General features: G+C 45.9%; 1 protein-coding gene across 2 annotated transcripts in view; it reads left to right on the forward strand.

The window, feature by feature from the left end:
* The window catches only part of TRPC6 (transient receptor potential cation channel subfamily C member 6), a 108874-nt gene that overhangs the window by 84908 nt on the left and 9827 nt on the right, over positions 1-14139 (forward strand). For both annotated transcript variants that reach the window (XM_045797629.2, XM_045797630.2), the window contains exons 5-10: positions 3084-3300; positions 6110-6343; positions 8258-8522; positions 9671-9866; positions 10556-10759; positions 12790-12864. In XM_045797629.2, coding sequence (XP_045653585.1) covers positions 3084-3300; positions 6110-6343; positions 8258-8522; positions 9671-9866; positions 10556-10759; positions 12790-12864 — 1191 coding nt within the window. The remainder of the gene's footprint in view (positions 1-3083; positions 3301-6109; positions 6344-8257; positions 8523-9670; positions 9867-10555; positions 10760-12789; positions 12865-14139) is intronic.

The raw sequence follows: 14139 nt of genomic DNA on the forward strand, positions 1-14139 counted from the left end.
AAATTAAAAGGACACTACCAAGATTTTTTTTTTAATCTAAAATCTATTTTACTGCCTGTTATTTAGCCTTTGGAGTATGATGATAAAATCGGTTTTCACAGTTTTTTCCCTTAGCAGTGAACATAAATATCATTTACAGGTTATGGGGGAATATTGCTTAAGCTATATTAATGCTTTTATTTAAAACACTATTTTAAATACTAGGGGCACCTGGGTGGCTGAGTCGGTTAAGCATCCAACTCTGGATTTCAGCTCAGGTCATGATCTCAGGGTCGTGAGTTCAAGCCCTGCACCGAGCTCCATGCTGGGTGGGGAGCCTACTTAAAAAAAATTCTACTTTAAATACTGAACAGTTTCCAACACATCCATGAGAGCTAAGCCAGACCAGATCGCAACTTGTGCACCTTACAGAGCCCCTGTATCTGTATAAAGTTGGTTTTCTTGCTTCAAGTCTCCTTTCTTCTTGCAGAAGTTTTTTCTTTACTTGTTTTCTTTTTCCACCATAACCCAAATATGTTTTATGATCATTACCATAAAAATAGGCCGAGTGGTGACTTCAAATCATTTTAGCTTAAGCTAGCTTCAACCTTTTTTAGAAAATGTTTTATTAATTAACATATAATATATTGGTTTCAGAGATAGTTTAGTGATTCATCAGTTGCATACAACACCCAGTGCTCATCACAACACTTGCCCTCCTTAATACCCATCCCCCGTTACCCCATCCCCCACCCACCTCCCCTCCAGCAACCCTCAGTCTGTTTCCTGTAGTTTAGAGTCTCTCATGGTTTGCCTCCCTCTCTGTTTTCATCTTATTTTATTTTTCCATCTCTTCCCCTATGTTCATGTTTTATTTCTTAAATTCCATATATGAGTGAGATCACGTGGTATTGGTGTTTCTCTGACTGACTTGTCTTGCTTCAATGGAATATTACTCAGCCATCAGAAAGAATGAAATCTTGCCATTTGCAATGATGTGGATGGAACTAGAGGGCATTATGCCGAGTGAAATACGTCAGTCAGAGATCGCTTCAACCTTTTCTGTTCCTATTGGTATTGGCAGTTAGCTATTTAGTCATCAATAAATACTTGAAAAAAGTATAATACATAATATCCAAAGCCAAGTGTTTCTTTCAACACTTACCCTCAAATATTTGTCGGGTGCATTAATTATTCACCTTATTCAATTAGTAAGTCCCCTTTTTACAGGTTTTTTATTTTTAGAAATTTGTTTACAGTCTATATATATAGATGACAAATTTTACTGAAACGGGTAATGAAGTCCACTGAATGGTACCAAAATCTCCCTTAGTTTACAGAGAAACAACTCTCAATGATTTGTAATAAGAAATAGAGGATATGGGGGGGCGCCTGGGTGGCACAGCGGTTGGGCGTCTGCCTTCGGTTCAGGGCGTGATCCCGGCGTTATGGGATCGAGCCCCACATCAGGCTCTTCCGCTATGAGCCTGCTTCTTCCTCTCCCACTCCCCCTGCTTGTGTTCCCTCTCTCGCTCGCTGTCTCTCTCTCTGTCAAATAAATAAATAAAATCTTTAAAAAAAAAAAAAAAAAGAAATAGAGGATATGGGGGCACCTGGGTCGTGCACCAGATCTGAAGGCTCGTGAGATCGAGCGCCGTGTGGGGCTCTGACCCCCTCACCCCTGCTCGTGCTCACTCACACGCTCCTGCTCTCTCTTGTGCTCTTTCTCTCAAATAAATAAATAAAATCTTTTTTAAAAAAAGAGAGAAGGGACTAAACTGTATGATTTATTTCAGCTTTAACTTTTATGATTTTGAGAAACACAGACAAGTAAGGTTTGTAGGAACAGAGAATATTGATTTCAATACAGCTTTTAGCTTTTTTCAGTATGAGAAGAACCTTCTTTTGTCCTCGAAGAATCGCCACATCTCTGTACTTTAGTGAAAAATATGCAGTTGTTTGCAAACCAAACAGAAGCGCTGACTGTGAAACAAGAATGCCTGCTTTCCGCTCCACCACTTGGGAGCTGAGTGACGTTTAGGCCAGTTTCCAGATCTCCCTTCCTCACATTCGTCAACGTCTACACGGGCATTTCAGCGGCACCTGCCCTCAGACGTTGTCATGGTGACACGAGTGAACAGAGTAAAGCCCTGAAATCATTCCTGGCACAGGCAAGTGCTGGCTAGGTGTTGGTGCTACTAATTCACACACTTTTCTGTTGTAACACATCCAGTTGAAAATCGTTCAAAGAATGAGCCCTCTCCGCAGAAGGACTGCATGTGCATACTGAGTCGTTCAGCATTTCGGGGGATGCAGAGCCCTTGAGACTCATCCGGACGCACACCGCCCGTCTGCCCGCTGAGGATTCGTGCATCTCGCACGGAAACTCATCCTGCACTCACAGGAGCTTTGACCACCTCCGTATGTCACGTGAAGAGTCTGACTTGCACATCATTTAGGACTTTACTCATTGCCACTCAGCTCATGAGGGAGTGAACCTGGAGCCCCAAGTTAGCAGGTTGGGCTTTCAACCCAGCGTCGTTCCAGGACAGCGTTCCGAGTACCTCATGGGAGCTGCCTGCTGTCCAGGTCTCGGTGTTTATGCTTCTGCTCTGGTCAGCAGAACACCTGCGCGGCGTCACGAGAGCTGGGGTCACTGACAGACGCCTGCGAGGATGGCAGGCAGGCCAGACACCGACCAGTGCAAAGTCGACTCGGCTCCAGACCTTCACTTCTGCTTCTTCAACACTTCATACCCGCTTCATTAGTTTGCTGTTAACAAAAAATGATGATCCTGTGCTCTGCCTTTTGTCTTAAAATATTATTTTGTCAGTGTTATATTTTAAGAACTTAAGAATCATTGAACAGAAAAGTGAACCGATTGAATTATAAATCCAGAATATCAGCATATGCAGATGAGGGATATGACCAACATCTTCAGACAGCATAAAGAGTTATTATTCTTCTATCAGTTACCTAAATATACATAATGACCTTGGGAGAACATTGGAATACAGCGATATTTGTGCTTGTGTATATGCGTGTGTGTTTTGCAAAGTGTACGAAACGAAGTTAAGATTTTCTTTCGGGGTGTTTCGTGGCAGATGGGAAAGATCATGCGCGGACCGTTCATGAAGTTCGTGGCTCATGCCGCCTCCTTTACCATCTTTCTGGGACTGCTAGTCATGAACGCAGCTGACAGATTCGAGGGCACCAAACTCCTTCCCAATGAAACCAGCACAGATAATGCAAAGCAGCTGTTCAGGATGAAGACGTCCTGCTTCTCGTGGATGGAGATGCTCATTATATCCTGGGTAATAGGTAAACACCGGTATTCTGTCATCATGTGTGTGCGTGTGCGGCCTCACAGCTGGACCGGCCGAGGCTGACCCTTCGCACGTCAGGTGCACGGACGTGTCCAGCGTGATGCGGTGCACCCAGCACCCACCGGGGTCTTCTGTGTGCTGTTGAAGTGTGGTGATCTTGGGTCCAGCACCAGGTGCACAGCCTTCTCACACACCACGTGCTTCTTAAGTTCCCAAGAAAAACCCAGATGAGGACAGTAGGATGGTGTTAGATCTGGCCAGTGAGGAAGTAATGCTATTCGTATTTTGGGATGTCAGATTAAAAACATGTTGCGATTTAGTAGGAAGTGAGCTAATAGTCACTCGCATTTACTGAACAGCTACTCTGCACTGAACTGTTCAAAGCACTGTACGTGCCTTAGATCACACGGTCTCTGTGCCTCGGTTCAGTCCGTAACGTCAGTCCGTAGCGTCACACTAACATCTGTTTTACAGTGTTTGCTTTAGATCCCAAGTAAGTGAGGCCCAGAGAAAGCCGAATCACTGCACTGTCTTGAGAAGCAGTCGTACACGCGGCTTGTTGTCAAATATAATGCAAAGGAGAAAGGTATTTCAATCGGATGTTTATGAACAAATAACTTCAGTGGTTAGGCGGTGCCTTTGTTAGGTAAGGAGGGTACCCAGGTGAATGAGGCAGAGCCCTTGCAGGGAAGGGAGTTAAGTGTGGGGGTCAGGTCAATATGTAAGTCAATAACGGACACCCCATGACAAATGTTATAATTGAGACATTATTAGGATAATATGAACATACACAGATTGGGCATCTAAGTCTGAATGAGGTGGGATGTAGAAAGGGCAGAGAAGGCCTCCCCGGGCAGTACCTTCCATCTAAGACTTTGGAGATAAGGCAGTGTTCACGGACTGAGTGTTTGGGGGGTAAGGACACCACAAGGCTTGGAACCGTTGCACAGGAAGCTGTGGAGCTAGGACGGCCCCTAGCACACCTGAAATGTCAGGCCAGGGGCCCCGCTGGAGGGCAGGTGCGTGTCAGGAGCCCCCCCCCCCTGCTGGAGCGCAGGTGTGTGTCAGGAGAGGGGCCCTGCTGGAGCGCAGGTCCGGGTCAGGTAGTGGGCCCCGCTGGAGCGCAGGTGCGGGTCAGGTGGGGGCCCCTGCTGGAGCGCAGGTGCGTGTCAGGAGGGCAACCCCCCCCCCGCTGGAGCACAGCAGGTCAGGTGGCCCCCCCCCCCCGCTGGAGTGTAGGTGCGGGTCAGGAGGGGGGCCCTGCTGGAGCGCAGGTGCGGGTCAGGTAGTGGGCCCTGCTGGAGCGCAGGAGCGGGTCAGGTGGGGGCCCCCCGCTGGAGTGCAGGTGCGGGTCAGGAGGGGGGGGCCCCCGCTGGAGCGCAGGTGCGGGTCAGGTGGTGGGCCCCGCTGGAGCGCAGGTGCGGGTCAGGAGGGGGGCCCCGCTGGAGCGCAGGTGCCCTGGAAGGCAGGGGTGGCGAGATGGCTAACGGTGGGTGGTGGGTTCCAGCATTGGCGACGCGGTGCCACCACATCTTAGCAAGGTCACGGCAGCTGAGAGGTGAGAGTGAGTCCGAGCCTGAGAGAAGGCTGCGGCCTCCCCCACCCCAGTCGGGTGAAGGCAGGGACTCAGGCCTTGAGGAAGCAGGAGGAGTGCACTCTTCACACAGAGGGAGCGGTATGGACTCCACCTGGGATCGCTGGGTGGTGGCTATGCTTCTCTGGGGGGAGGGGGACGGAGGGATGGAGGGACGGAGGGACGGTCCTGCTTGGCACTGGCAGCATGAAAAGGTCTGGGTTGTGGTTGGCTTTGAGCGCCCGTGGGATTTTCAGGTGAAGATGTCCACTAAATACTAGAACGCCCGCTCGCAGGAGAAATAGGGATGGGGGCTTAGCAGGTGTGCTGCATCACCTTAGAGAGAGGAGAGCTTGATCTGTCCCTATTTCTTTTCTAATTTAAGTGACATTTACCAGATACCATAGAACTATGAGAAATAAATTACATTTCACTGAGCGTTTGATGTAAAATAAGAATGGTCATTTGGACCTGGCCTTTGTCTCCTTAAACTACCCGCCCACATGCTGGGTTTTGTGCGTGTGTCAGTATATATAAAGTACGTAGCACCGTGCTTGGCACATAGGGTGTGTGTCTAATACATTTCAGATAATTATGATTATTATTAAACTTTTCTTTAAGAGTTCATGCTACTTTTAGGGGCGCCTGGATGGCTCAGTCGGTTAAGTGTCCAGCTCAGATGTTTTTTTATTTTTTTAAGATTTTATTTATTTGAGAGAGAGAGAGAGCGCATGAGCGGGCACAACTGGGGGAGGGGCAGTCTCCTGAGCAGGGAGTCAGCATACCTTACCAGCCCGGTGCCCCTGGACGTCTTTTAAGTGCACTTACATGTACAGAATCAGCAGATTAAAGATTGTGGCTTGATGGGGTGCCCGAGTGGCTCAGTCGGTGAAGCACCAATGCTTGCCATCAGCTCAGGTCTCGATCTCAGGGTCATGAGTTCAGGCCCCGAGTCGGGCTCCACACTGGGCGTAGAGACCACTTAAGAAATAAAAAAATAAAGATTGTTGTTTGGGCACTCTTAATCTTTGTCGGATTGCCTTCCGGTGACCCACCGCTATGGCTGGACTGAGATCTGTGGGGACGTGGGCATTAGGGGTGGGTGGGTGGGGTGTGGCCAGATTTTGACGGGTTTCGAATGTGAGGCTGAGACCTTTCAAACTTGTTTTACTGAAGCGCTAAGGCCAGAATGAAATTGAATTGGATCTGTTTTAACCCCTTTCCGATGCAGGCATGATATGGGCCGAATGTAAAGAAATTTGGACGGAGGGCCCCAAGGAGTACTTGTTTGAGTTGTGGAATATGCTTGATTTTGGCATGTTAGCAATCTTTGCGGCATCATTCATCGCAAGATTCATGGCATTTTGGCACGCTTCCAAAGCCCAGCGCATCGTTGATGCGAATGATACTCTGAAGGACTTGACCAAAGTCACACTGGGAGACAATGTGAGATATTACAACTTGGGTGAGTCTGTGGTGCGCAATGTCAGTTAATAAAAATGCAGTTTTCCGATAAAAGAGAGTCAGTCGGAGCTCGGTTACGACTCAGTTCTCACAGAACTGCTGGCTTCTGCAGAAGCTCTGAGCTCCTGCCCTTGGTCTTTCTCCTAGAAACCTCTGAATCACAAGAACCCTGTCCCTTTCTCTCCTGGACCAGTTGGCAAACCGCCATTGAGAACGCCTGCCGTTTGTCTTAGACTGTTTCTTTGTGTCTATTACAGACAGCCCATGTCTGAGTATCACTTCCATCTAAGACACTAAACTATGGGGCCGCAGGGACGGTAGAATCCCTGGGGAGCTGCTCATAAGTCGCAGCACTCTTCCCCAAACAGGCTCCGAACTCGATCAGAAAAACAAAGCTGTGAGGCCAGATCCCAGCATCCTGTGCGGACCAAGCTCAGGCTGGACGAGCGGAGTCTGAGTCTGTTAGCCCACGGGCTCAGTACAGTCACCCCCAGAATGAGGCAGAAGTGTCCTTGGGTCTCCAGACAGCAGTGGACAGGGCAGCAGGTGTGAGGTGGTGTGAAATGCCTTCATGGGGGAGCAGACAAGGACTCCCAGGAAAAGGAGGATGGAGCTGAACCCCATATGCTCAGTTATGCACCCTCCCAGGGTAGCAACCAGAACAGGTGTTCCACCCCCAGGAGGAAGGGGAGTCAGGATGGAAACAGATTCAGTGGGTGCTTAGGGGAGGTCCCTCCTTGCAGAACCCCGAGGTGGGATCACTTTTCAATACTTGTTTTAAGTCAGTTAACGAACAGCTCACATTTCTGGGTTTATTGGCTGTGTCTTATAGAGATCTCTGTATTAGTATTTTTTAGTATTTATTTTAATGGTTAGCACATTTTTAATATACAGAATCTTAAAAAGTCACAGTTATCTATTTATGCATTGTACTCATAGACTTACTATAAAACAGGAAACTGCTTTTACTGGTTTCTTGTATCCCTTCCTGATTTCACTTCCCAGCAAATAAGCAAATAGAATCCTATTTTTCCTCTTTCTTACACATTGTTTTGCATTTTTCTTCATAATGGTTTCTTTTTTTTTTTTTTTAAAGATTTTATTTATTTGACAGAGAGAGCCAGCGAGAGAGGGAACACAAGCAGGGGGAATGGGAGAGGAAGAAGCAGGCTACCAGCCGAGGAGCCTGATGCGGGGCTCAAACCCAGAACGCTGGGATCACGCCCTGAGCCATAGGCAGACGCCTAACGACTGCGCCACCCAGGCGCCCCCATAATGGCTTCTTAATTGGGTTTTGATGACCTAATATAATAATGCCAGAAAAATGAAAAAATGAATACTTGCTACATTTTTATGGGAAAAATAGATTTATTTGAGCGATCAATAAAAATTATTTCTAGTAAGTTGAAATAACTGTGAGTATTTTGCAAGCTCCAGGTTACATTATAGTGTAATTATAAGTTCAAGGTTCAGTAATACACACCACCCCTTGTGTAGTGCCGAGCGTGTTCTAAACACCCAGTGTATGTTGGCTTATTGAATTTTCAAGTAGATGAAGAAAGGGAGGAGTGGTAACTCACTTTTAAAGATGCAAAAATAAAAGTAAGAGAATTTAAGCAATCTGCAGCAGCTCACGCACACGCACGCACAGACACACACACACAGGAATTTCTGCAGATACCAAGTCCCTAGCTTGAGCTCTTAACCATTATGCTATATTTTTATGGAAAATTGCCAGCAAATCAGGAGGGTCATTTTCTTATAATTCAGAAGCTTCAATATGCTCGACGCTTAAAGATCCCATTTCCATCAGATTTGTGTTTCCTAATGTAATTATAATTCCAAAGCAGAAAAGAAGTACCTGAGTCAACAACTTCCAGAAACTCATGATGACTCTGTCTTTGCTCTTTCCTAGCCAGGATCAAGTGGGACCCCTCTGACCCTCAAATCATATCTGAAGGTCTTTATGCAATCGCTGTAGTTCTGAGTTTCTCAAGAATAGCTTATATTTTACCAGCCAACGAAAGCTTCGGGCCCCTGCAGATATCGCTCGGGAGAACAGTGAAGGACATCTTCAAGTTCATGGTCATCTTCATCATGGTGTTCGTGGCCTTCATGATCGGGATGTTCAACCTCTACTCGTACTACATCGGCGCAAAGCAAAACGAAGCTTTCACGACGTACGTGACCGCAGACGCTCAGGGGGTGGAGATCGCAGGTTAACCAGATGTTAGCGTAACAGGGTTCATAGGTGTCCCTGGGGGGGTTGATGTTTCTCTTTAGCAGAACGGGAGGATTTTTAAATGAATTGGAAGAACTCGAAAACGTAGGCACCTTCCTAATACGAAGTCGTAATAGCTGACGTTTCTAGCGCCAGTTCTTGTGGTATCTTACCTCACTCGCGTCACTGTACTGTCTCTGTCCACAAAAAGGAGAGACTGAAGCTCAGAAAAGCTAGTAACTTGCTGAACGTCGTGTAGCTGCTAGCGTATGGAAAAGCCGGGGCGGGAGCCCTGGTCCCGGACTCCAGCCTCTGCGCTCTGACCTGCTCGTCAGACGCCTGGGGCACTAGGAGGACAGCTGCTTTCCTAGCCCAGTTCGAGATCTATCACTGAGAAGATCCAGGTTATCCACAGTGACGAGAGTTTCCACTTAGGTTCACCACGGCCGCAAGTGTGTTTTATAGCGTCTGCTTAGGGTCAATCACTCAAGTGCTAGGTCGTGCGTGTTACAATGAGAAGCGTCGACTGAAGCACAAACTGTTGTTAGCCGTCGTCTTGTCAAGTGCAGTTCATCAGAGAAATGAAACCAGCTCAGTTAAGCTGAGGGGCTTCGCTTTGATCCATAATTACGCATAAAGCATTGACATTCCTACCCAAGACTCGACAGTGATTTTGGTAATAGCGTCATTGTCCTATGCTCCTTAAGACACACACTATTATTACCTATTTATCAGACATAAGTAGAAGTATAGATAAGCAGGAGACCTAATAGGAGTCTAACAAATTGTATTATTTTTATTAAATAATACGTTTAACACTTCCATTGCCAAGGCTATGCATTGCTTGAATGTTGCTGTCTGTGGCGAGGAAGTTATGTTGATAGCATTTGTTAAGTGCTTACACGTTGAGCTGAGTGCTTCACCCTACAACCATCCGGGAGATGGAAGTTATTGTACCCATTGTACAGAAAACAGGTTCAGAGAAGTAAAGAATTTTCTCATGAATATCCAGTAATTGGCAAAGTCACTAAATCAACTCAATTTTATTATGGGATTATTGTCATTTATACACTGTACTATCTCCTTTCTCTCTTTATTTTTCCCCAGAGTGGAGGAGAGCTTTAAGACACTGTTCTGGGCTATCTTTGGACTTTCTGAAGTGAAGTCAGTGGTCATCAACTATAATCACAAATTCATTGAAAACATCGGTTATGTTCTTTATGGAGTCTATAATGTCACAATGGTCATTGTTTTGCTAAATATGCTAATTGCAATGATCAACAGTTCCTTCCAGGAAATTGAGGTATAATTTCTGTACATTTGTATGCTCTGTGACTCCATGTTTTAATGTATTCCAGGCACCAACTCAGCAGTGGTGGGGAACATACAGGGTCCTTTTCCTCGTTTGTTCTTTGCCTGTTTTATATACTTGTCTGGCCGGTAATCTAGAAAATGTTAACTCTTCGCTTGGAGAAATGTTGTCTGATTCATTATTTAAAAAAAAACAAAAAACCTTAGAAATACTATGTCACCTTGAATTTATATTTTATTTAAAAAAAATTATTGCTTGCAAATACCAGTAGTCTCCAAATCTTGTTTGTAGTGATGTACAAAATTGACCCTTTCCTGAATTTAGAATGATAGAGTAAGTTTTTGTTCCAGAAATGTTGGTCAAATTTATGATCTCCTGCAGAACAAAAGAGTGAATAATTTTTCATGGTGTTTTTTTTTAGAATGTAGAAAAATAGATTTATATCTTTCAGGATATTTATAAACATAAGCACATTTTGAGATCCGTCATTCTGTAAGCCTGGTAAAATTTCAGACAGATTTTGGAAAGAGTGTCTGAGCAGAACTTTAACGTTTAAAACAAATCTTGGCCTGGTCTTCGGGGACCGAGAGTGTTTGCAGGCATCTGGCTACAAGTTGCTGGAAGAATCCGGGTAGTTCTGTTTACGCCTCTTTGCTGAACTGTCCTGTGTATTCTTATAGGATGACGCTGATGTGGAATGGAAATTCGCAAGGGCCAAACTTTGGTTTTCCTACTTTGAGGAGGGAAGAACTCTACCTGTTCCCTTCAACCTGGTGCCAAGTCCAAAGTCCCTGTTTTATCTCTTACTGAGACTTAAAAAGTGGATTTCTGAGATGTTCCAGGGCCGTAAGAAAGGTTTCCAGGAGGATGCAGAGATGAACAAGGTAATTCAACTTGATAATTTAAAATTATATTTTTAAACACTATTCTCATTAAAACCACCGTACTACAACGTGGTCCATGATGACATGTCCAGTCATTCCCAAAACAGCATGGTCCTTTGGCTTGTGTCTGTTTAACAGGAGCTCACTGGACATTTCCTATTTAAAAGAATACAGGAAAAAATCACGAAATGTTAAGTATAATGATGTATTATCTGTAGTGGACGCCATGTTTGCCGTGGCCTCGTGCTCCCAGCCCACCTTCCATTCACACAGCATGGTCAAGCATCAGTAGCCAATTCTGATTTGGGGGAATTTCACAGACTCTTAACTTCTACACTGAAAACTTCAGAAATCAATTACTCGCATGTAATATGGGAGACTAGGCTTGGCATTAAGTAGTTTAAGAAAGAAAGATCGAAGGGTATTAACCGGAGAGAGTTATCCTGTGCGGCACTGCGATCTCGAGAAGCCATAAAAGACATAGAGCATGTAGTTGAATGGGTACTATGTTCAGAAGTGTTTCGGGCACAGGTGGGATGTTGTGTAGAACTGTGGGGGGGGGGGGGCAGTCCTCTACACCCAGGAGGACCACTGAGAGATAGATTCATTCAGAGAAGGGCCGGCATGGGGACAGGTGTGGCTAAGGTGTCATATGATGGGGAATGGAAGGAACTGGCTGTTGCTTCCAGAGAAGGAGGATTGAAGGGGAACAAGGTAAATATATTTAGAACTCCCAATTTTGACTAGGATGTATACTTGCCTTTTTTGTCTCTTCAAAAACAGGAAGAGAGGCAATGGGCAAAAGTTGCATGTAGTTCAATTTTAGATCTGTGTAAAAACAAACTTATCATAACAAGATCTATCTAACAGAGTGAGCTCTCTTGTGAAGTAGTGAGTTCCCCATCATGGCAAGCAATCAATAAATGCTGGATGACCAATATTAGGAGTTTTGAGAAGGCCTTCCTACAGTGAGTGGACAGTTGAGCCAAATGGTTGTAAAAGTTTCTTGCAATTCTAAGATCACTGAGAGAAAAGAGAACCATTCTAATTTCTGCTCTGTTTTGCCACTCACCACTTGGGATTCTCAAGTAAATACTAAGCTCTCTGAGCTTTACTTTCTCCAACTGTACTATGGGAATTTACATCTACATCATAAAGATAAAATGAAATAAATATGTAAAAGGACTTTGAGAATTATAAAGCCTTCTTTAAATGTAGTTATTATTATACTATTTGTGTGAAATCTTTGGAGAAATACACCATTTGCTGGATTCCTCCAGTGTCTAACATCTAGAACTCAGTGAGTTGATGGCAGGAATTTCCCACTTTCCTTTTTTTTTTTTTTTTTTAAAGATTTTATTTATTTATTTGTCAGAGAGAGAGAGAACAGAAGCAGGGGGAGCGGGAGAGGGAGAAGCAGACTCTCTGCTGAGCAGGGAGCCCGATGCAGGACTCCATCCCAGATGCTGAAATTATGACCTGAGCCAAAGGCAGACACTTCACCAACAGAGCCACCCAGGAGCCCCATCTCTCGCTTTACTTTTAAGTGTGTCATTTACAGGTCTAATCAGAACTACAACCTGAGGGGGGCTGGGTGGCTCAGGCAGTTGAGCGTCCAACTCTAGGTTTCGGCTCAGGTTATGATCTCAGGGTCATGAGATCGAGCCCCGGGTCAGGCTCTGTGCTCAGCGGGGAGATTCTTCCCTTCTCCCTCTGCTCCTCCCCCCAATAAATAAATAAATAAATAAATAAATAAATAAATAAATCTTAAAAAAAAAAAAAAAAGGAACTGCAACCTGAGAGAACTTAGAACTTATTGTCCAGGTGAAGTTGCTAAGTGCTCACCAATGGGAAGAACCCAGTAAGAACATGTTTCTCTTCCTGAACCTTGCTATAGAATTAGACCAGTTGGCTTTTAAAATATGGACTAAAGAATGAAATTTTTTTAAAATTCTAAATGTAGAATTTTGCAATTGTACTCATTTTACTATCTATTTTTAGTTTTATTTTTTTCTATCTATTTTTAAAAGAGAAATGAAGAAAAGAAATTTGGAATTTTGGGAAGTCATGAAGACCTTTCAAAATTACCACTTGACAAAAAACAGGTAAGATCACATTTGAAAATACAGAGTCGTGCATATGACCAGACTTATGTTTTCAGAGAAAAGGACAAACGTTCAGATGCAATTTCAAGAAACAGGTAATAGACTCATGAAAGAAGTAAACTATTTTAATAAAGCCTCAAAGAATCTGTTATTGAGAGGTGGAAATACTCAGCGTATATATTTACGACAGATCTCAGACGTCTATTTCTGGGTACTTACGGGTAATGAAATACAGGAGTCGTGATGCAAGGAAGGAAGAAGTGAAAGGGTGGAGGAACCCATTAGGGACCGAGGGGGTAGGACGCGGGTCCCCGCGGCAGGGCCGGTGTCCAGGACGCACCTGCAGCGGTCGCGAGGAGCCCGAGCCCTGCCGGTGCGTTAGCTCCGCACGTGCAGCGGCCGCATTCCCAGCCGCGGGGGCGTGTGCTTCGGAATCGGCGCATGCGCACGGTAGGGGCGCAGCCCACGCTTGTCGCCGAGGGGCATGATCCGTGAGGTCACCAGAGAAGGGCAGGGCGTCCGGTAGGACTCGCCGAGGGAGGCTCCGCGAGTCTCCCGGGGTTCGTTGTGGTCCATGCAGGAGACGGCCTCACGCCCCCCAGCGCAGCCGCTTCTCAGACCCGACCGACGAGTCCGGGCCAAGCCGCCGCTGACGGTGCTGGGCTCGAAGTGGGCCGCCGGCCACCCGCGGGGCGCAGAGGCCGCTTTGCTTTGTTTTCAAGCCAAGTCCGTCGCCTCCCGCAACAAAACCGGACTGCGAGGAAGTACTGGTGGAGTGTCGATGTCAGTGGTCGGGAGACTGGGGTCTCACCCCCTCCGGGCCCCGCAGCATGCTTGCTGTCCGTCCCCGATCCGCACCTGTCAGCTAGGGAGAGCCAAGCTGCGGAGCCGGCCTGCTGGACCGCCAGGGACTCGGTGAGGCTCTGCGCACCGCAGACGTACCTGTGCCGAGCGCGCGGGGCAGGCGTGAGAACTGAGCACTGCGCAAATGCAGGGCAGTCGAAATGCCTGTTCTCCTTTATGATAGCAACTGCGCGATCTCTGAAATCAAATAACTCTCTTTTCTTTGTACTTTCTCCAAAAATGTAGAAAATTAAAATTTATTTTAATCATCTGATAAATGCATTTTATATCCTTTCGTGAAAAAGTTTATTTATTTTAGAGAGAGGGAGAGAGCGAGAGAGAGACACACGCATGTGGGGGGGGGGGGGTGAGCGGAGAGAGAGGGAGAGAGAATCCAGGCAGGTCCCGTGTTGAGCATGGAGCCCAACACGG

Source organism: Ursus americanus, chromosome 16 (genome assembly GCF_024610735.1).
Source record: "Ursus americanus isolate L20-20 chromosome 16, mUrsAme1.1.p, whole genome shotgun sequence".
Taxonomy (NCBI): Eukaryota; Metazoa; Chordata; class Mammalia; order Carnivora; family Ursidae; genus Ursus; species Ursus americanus.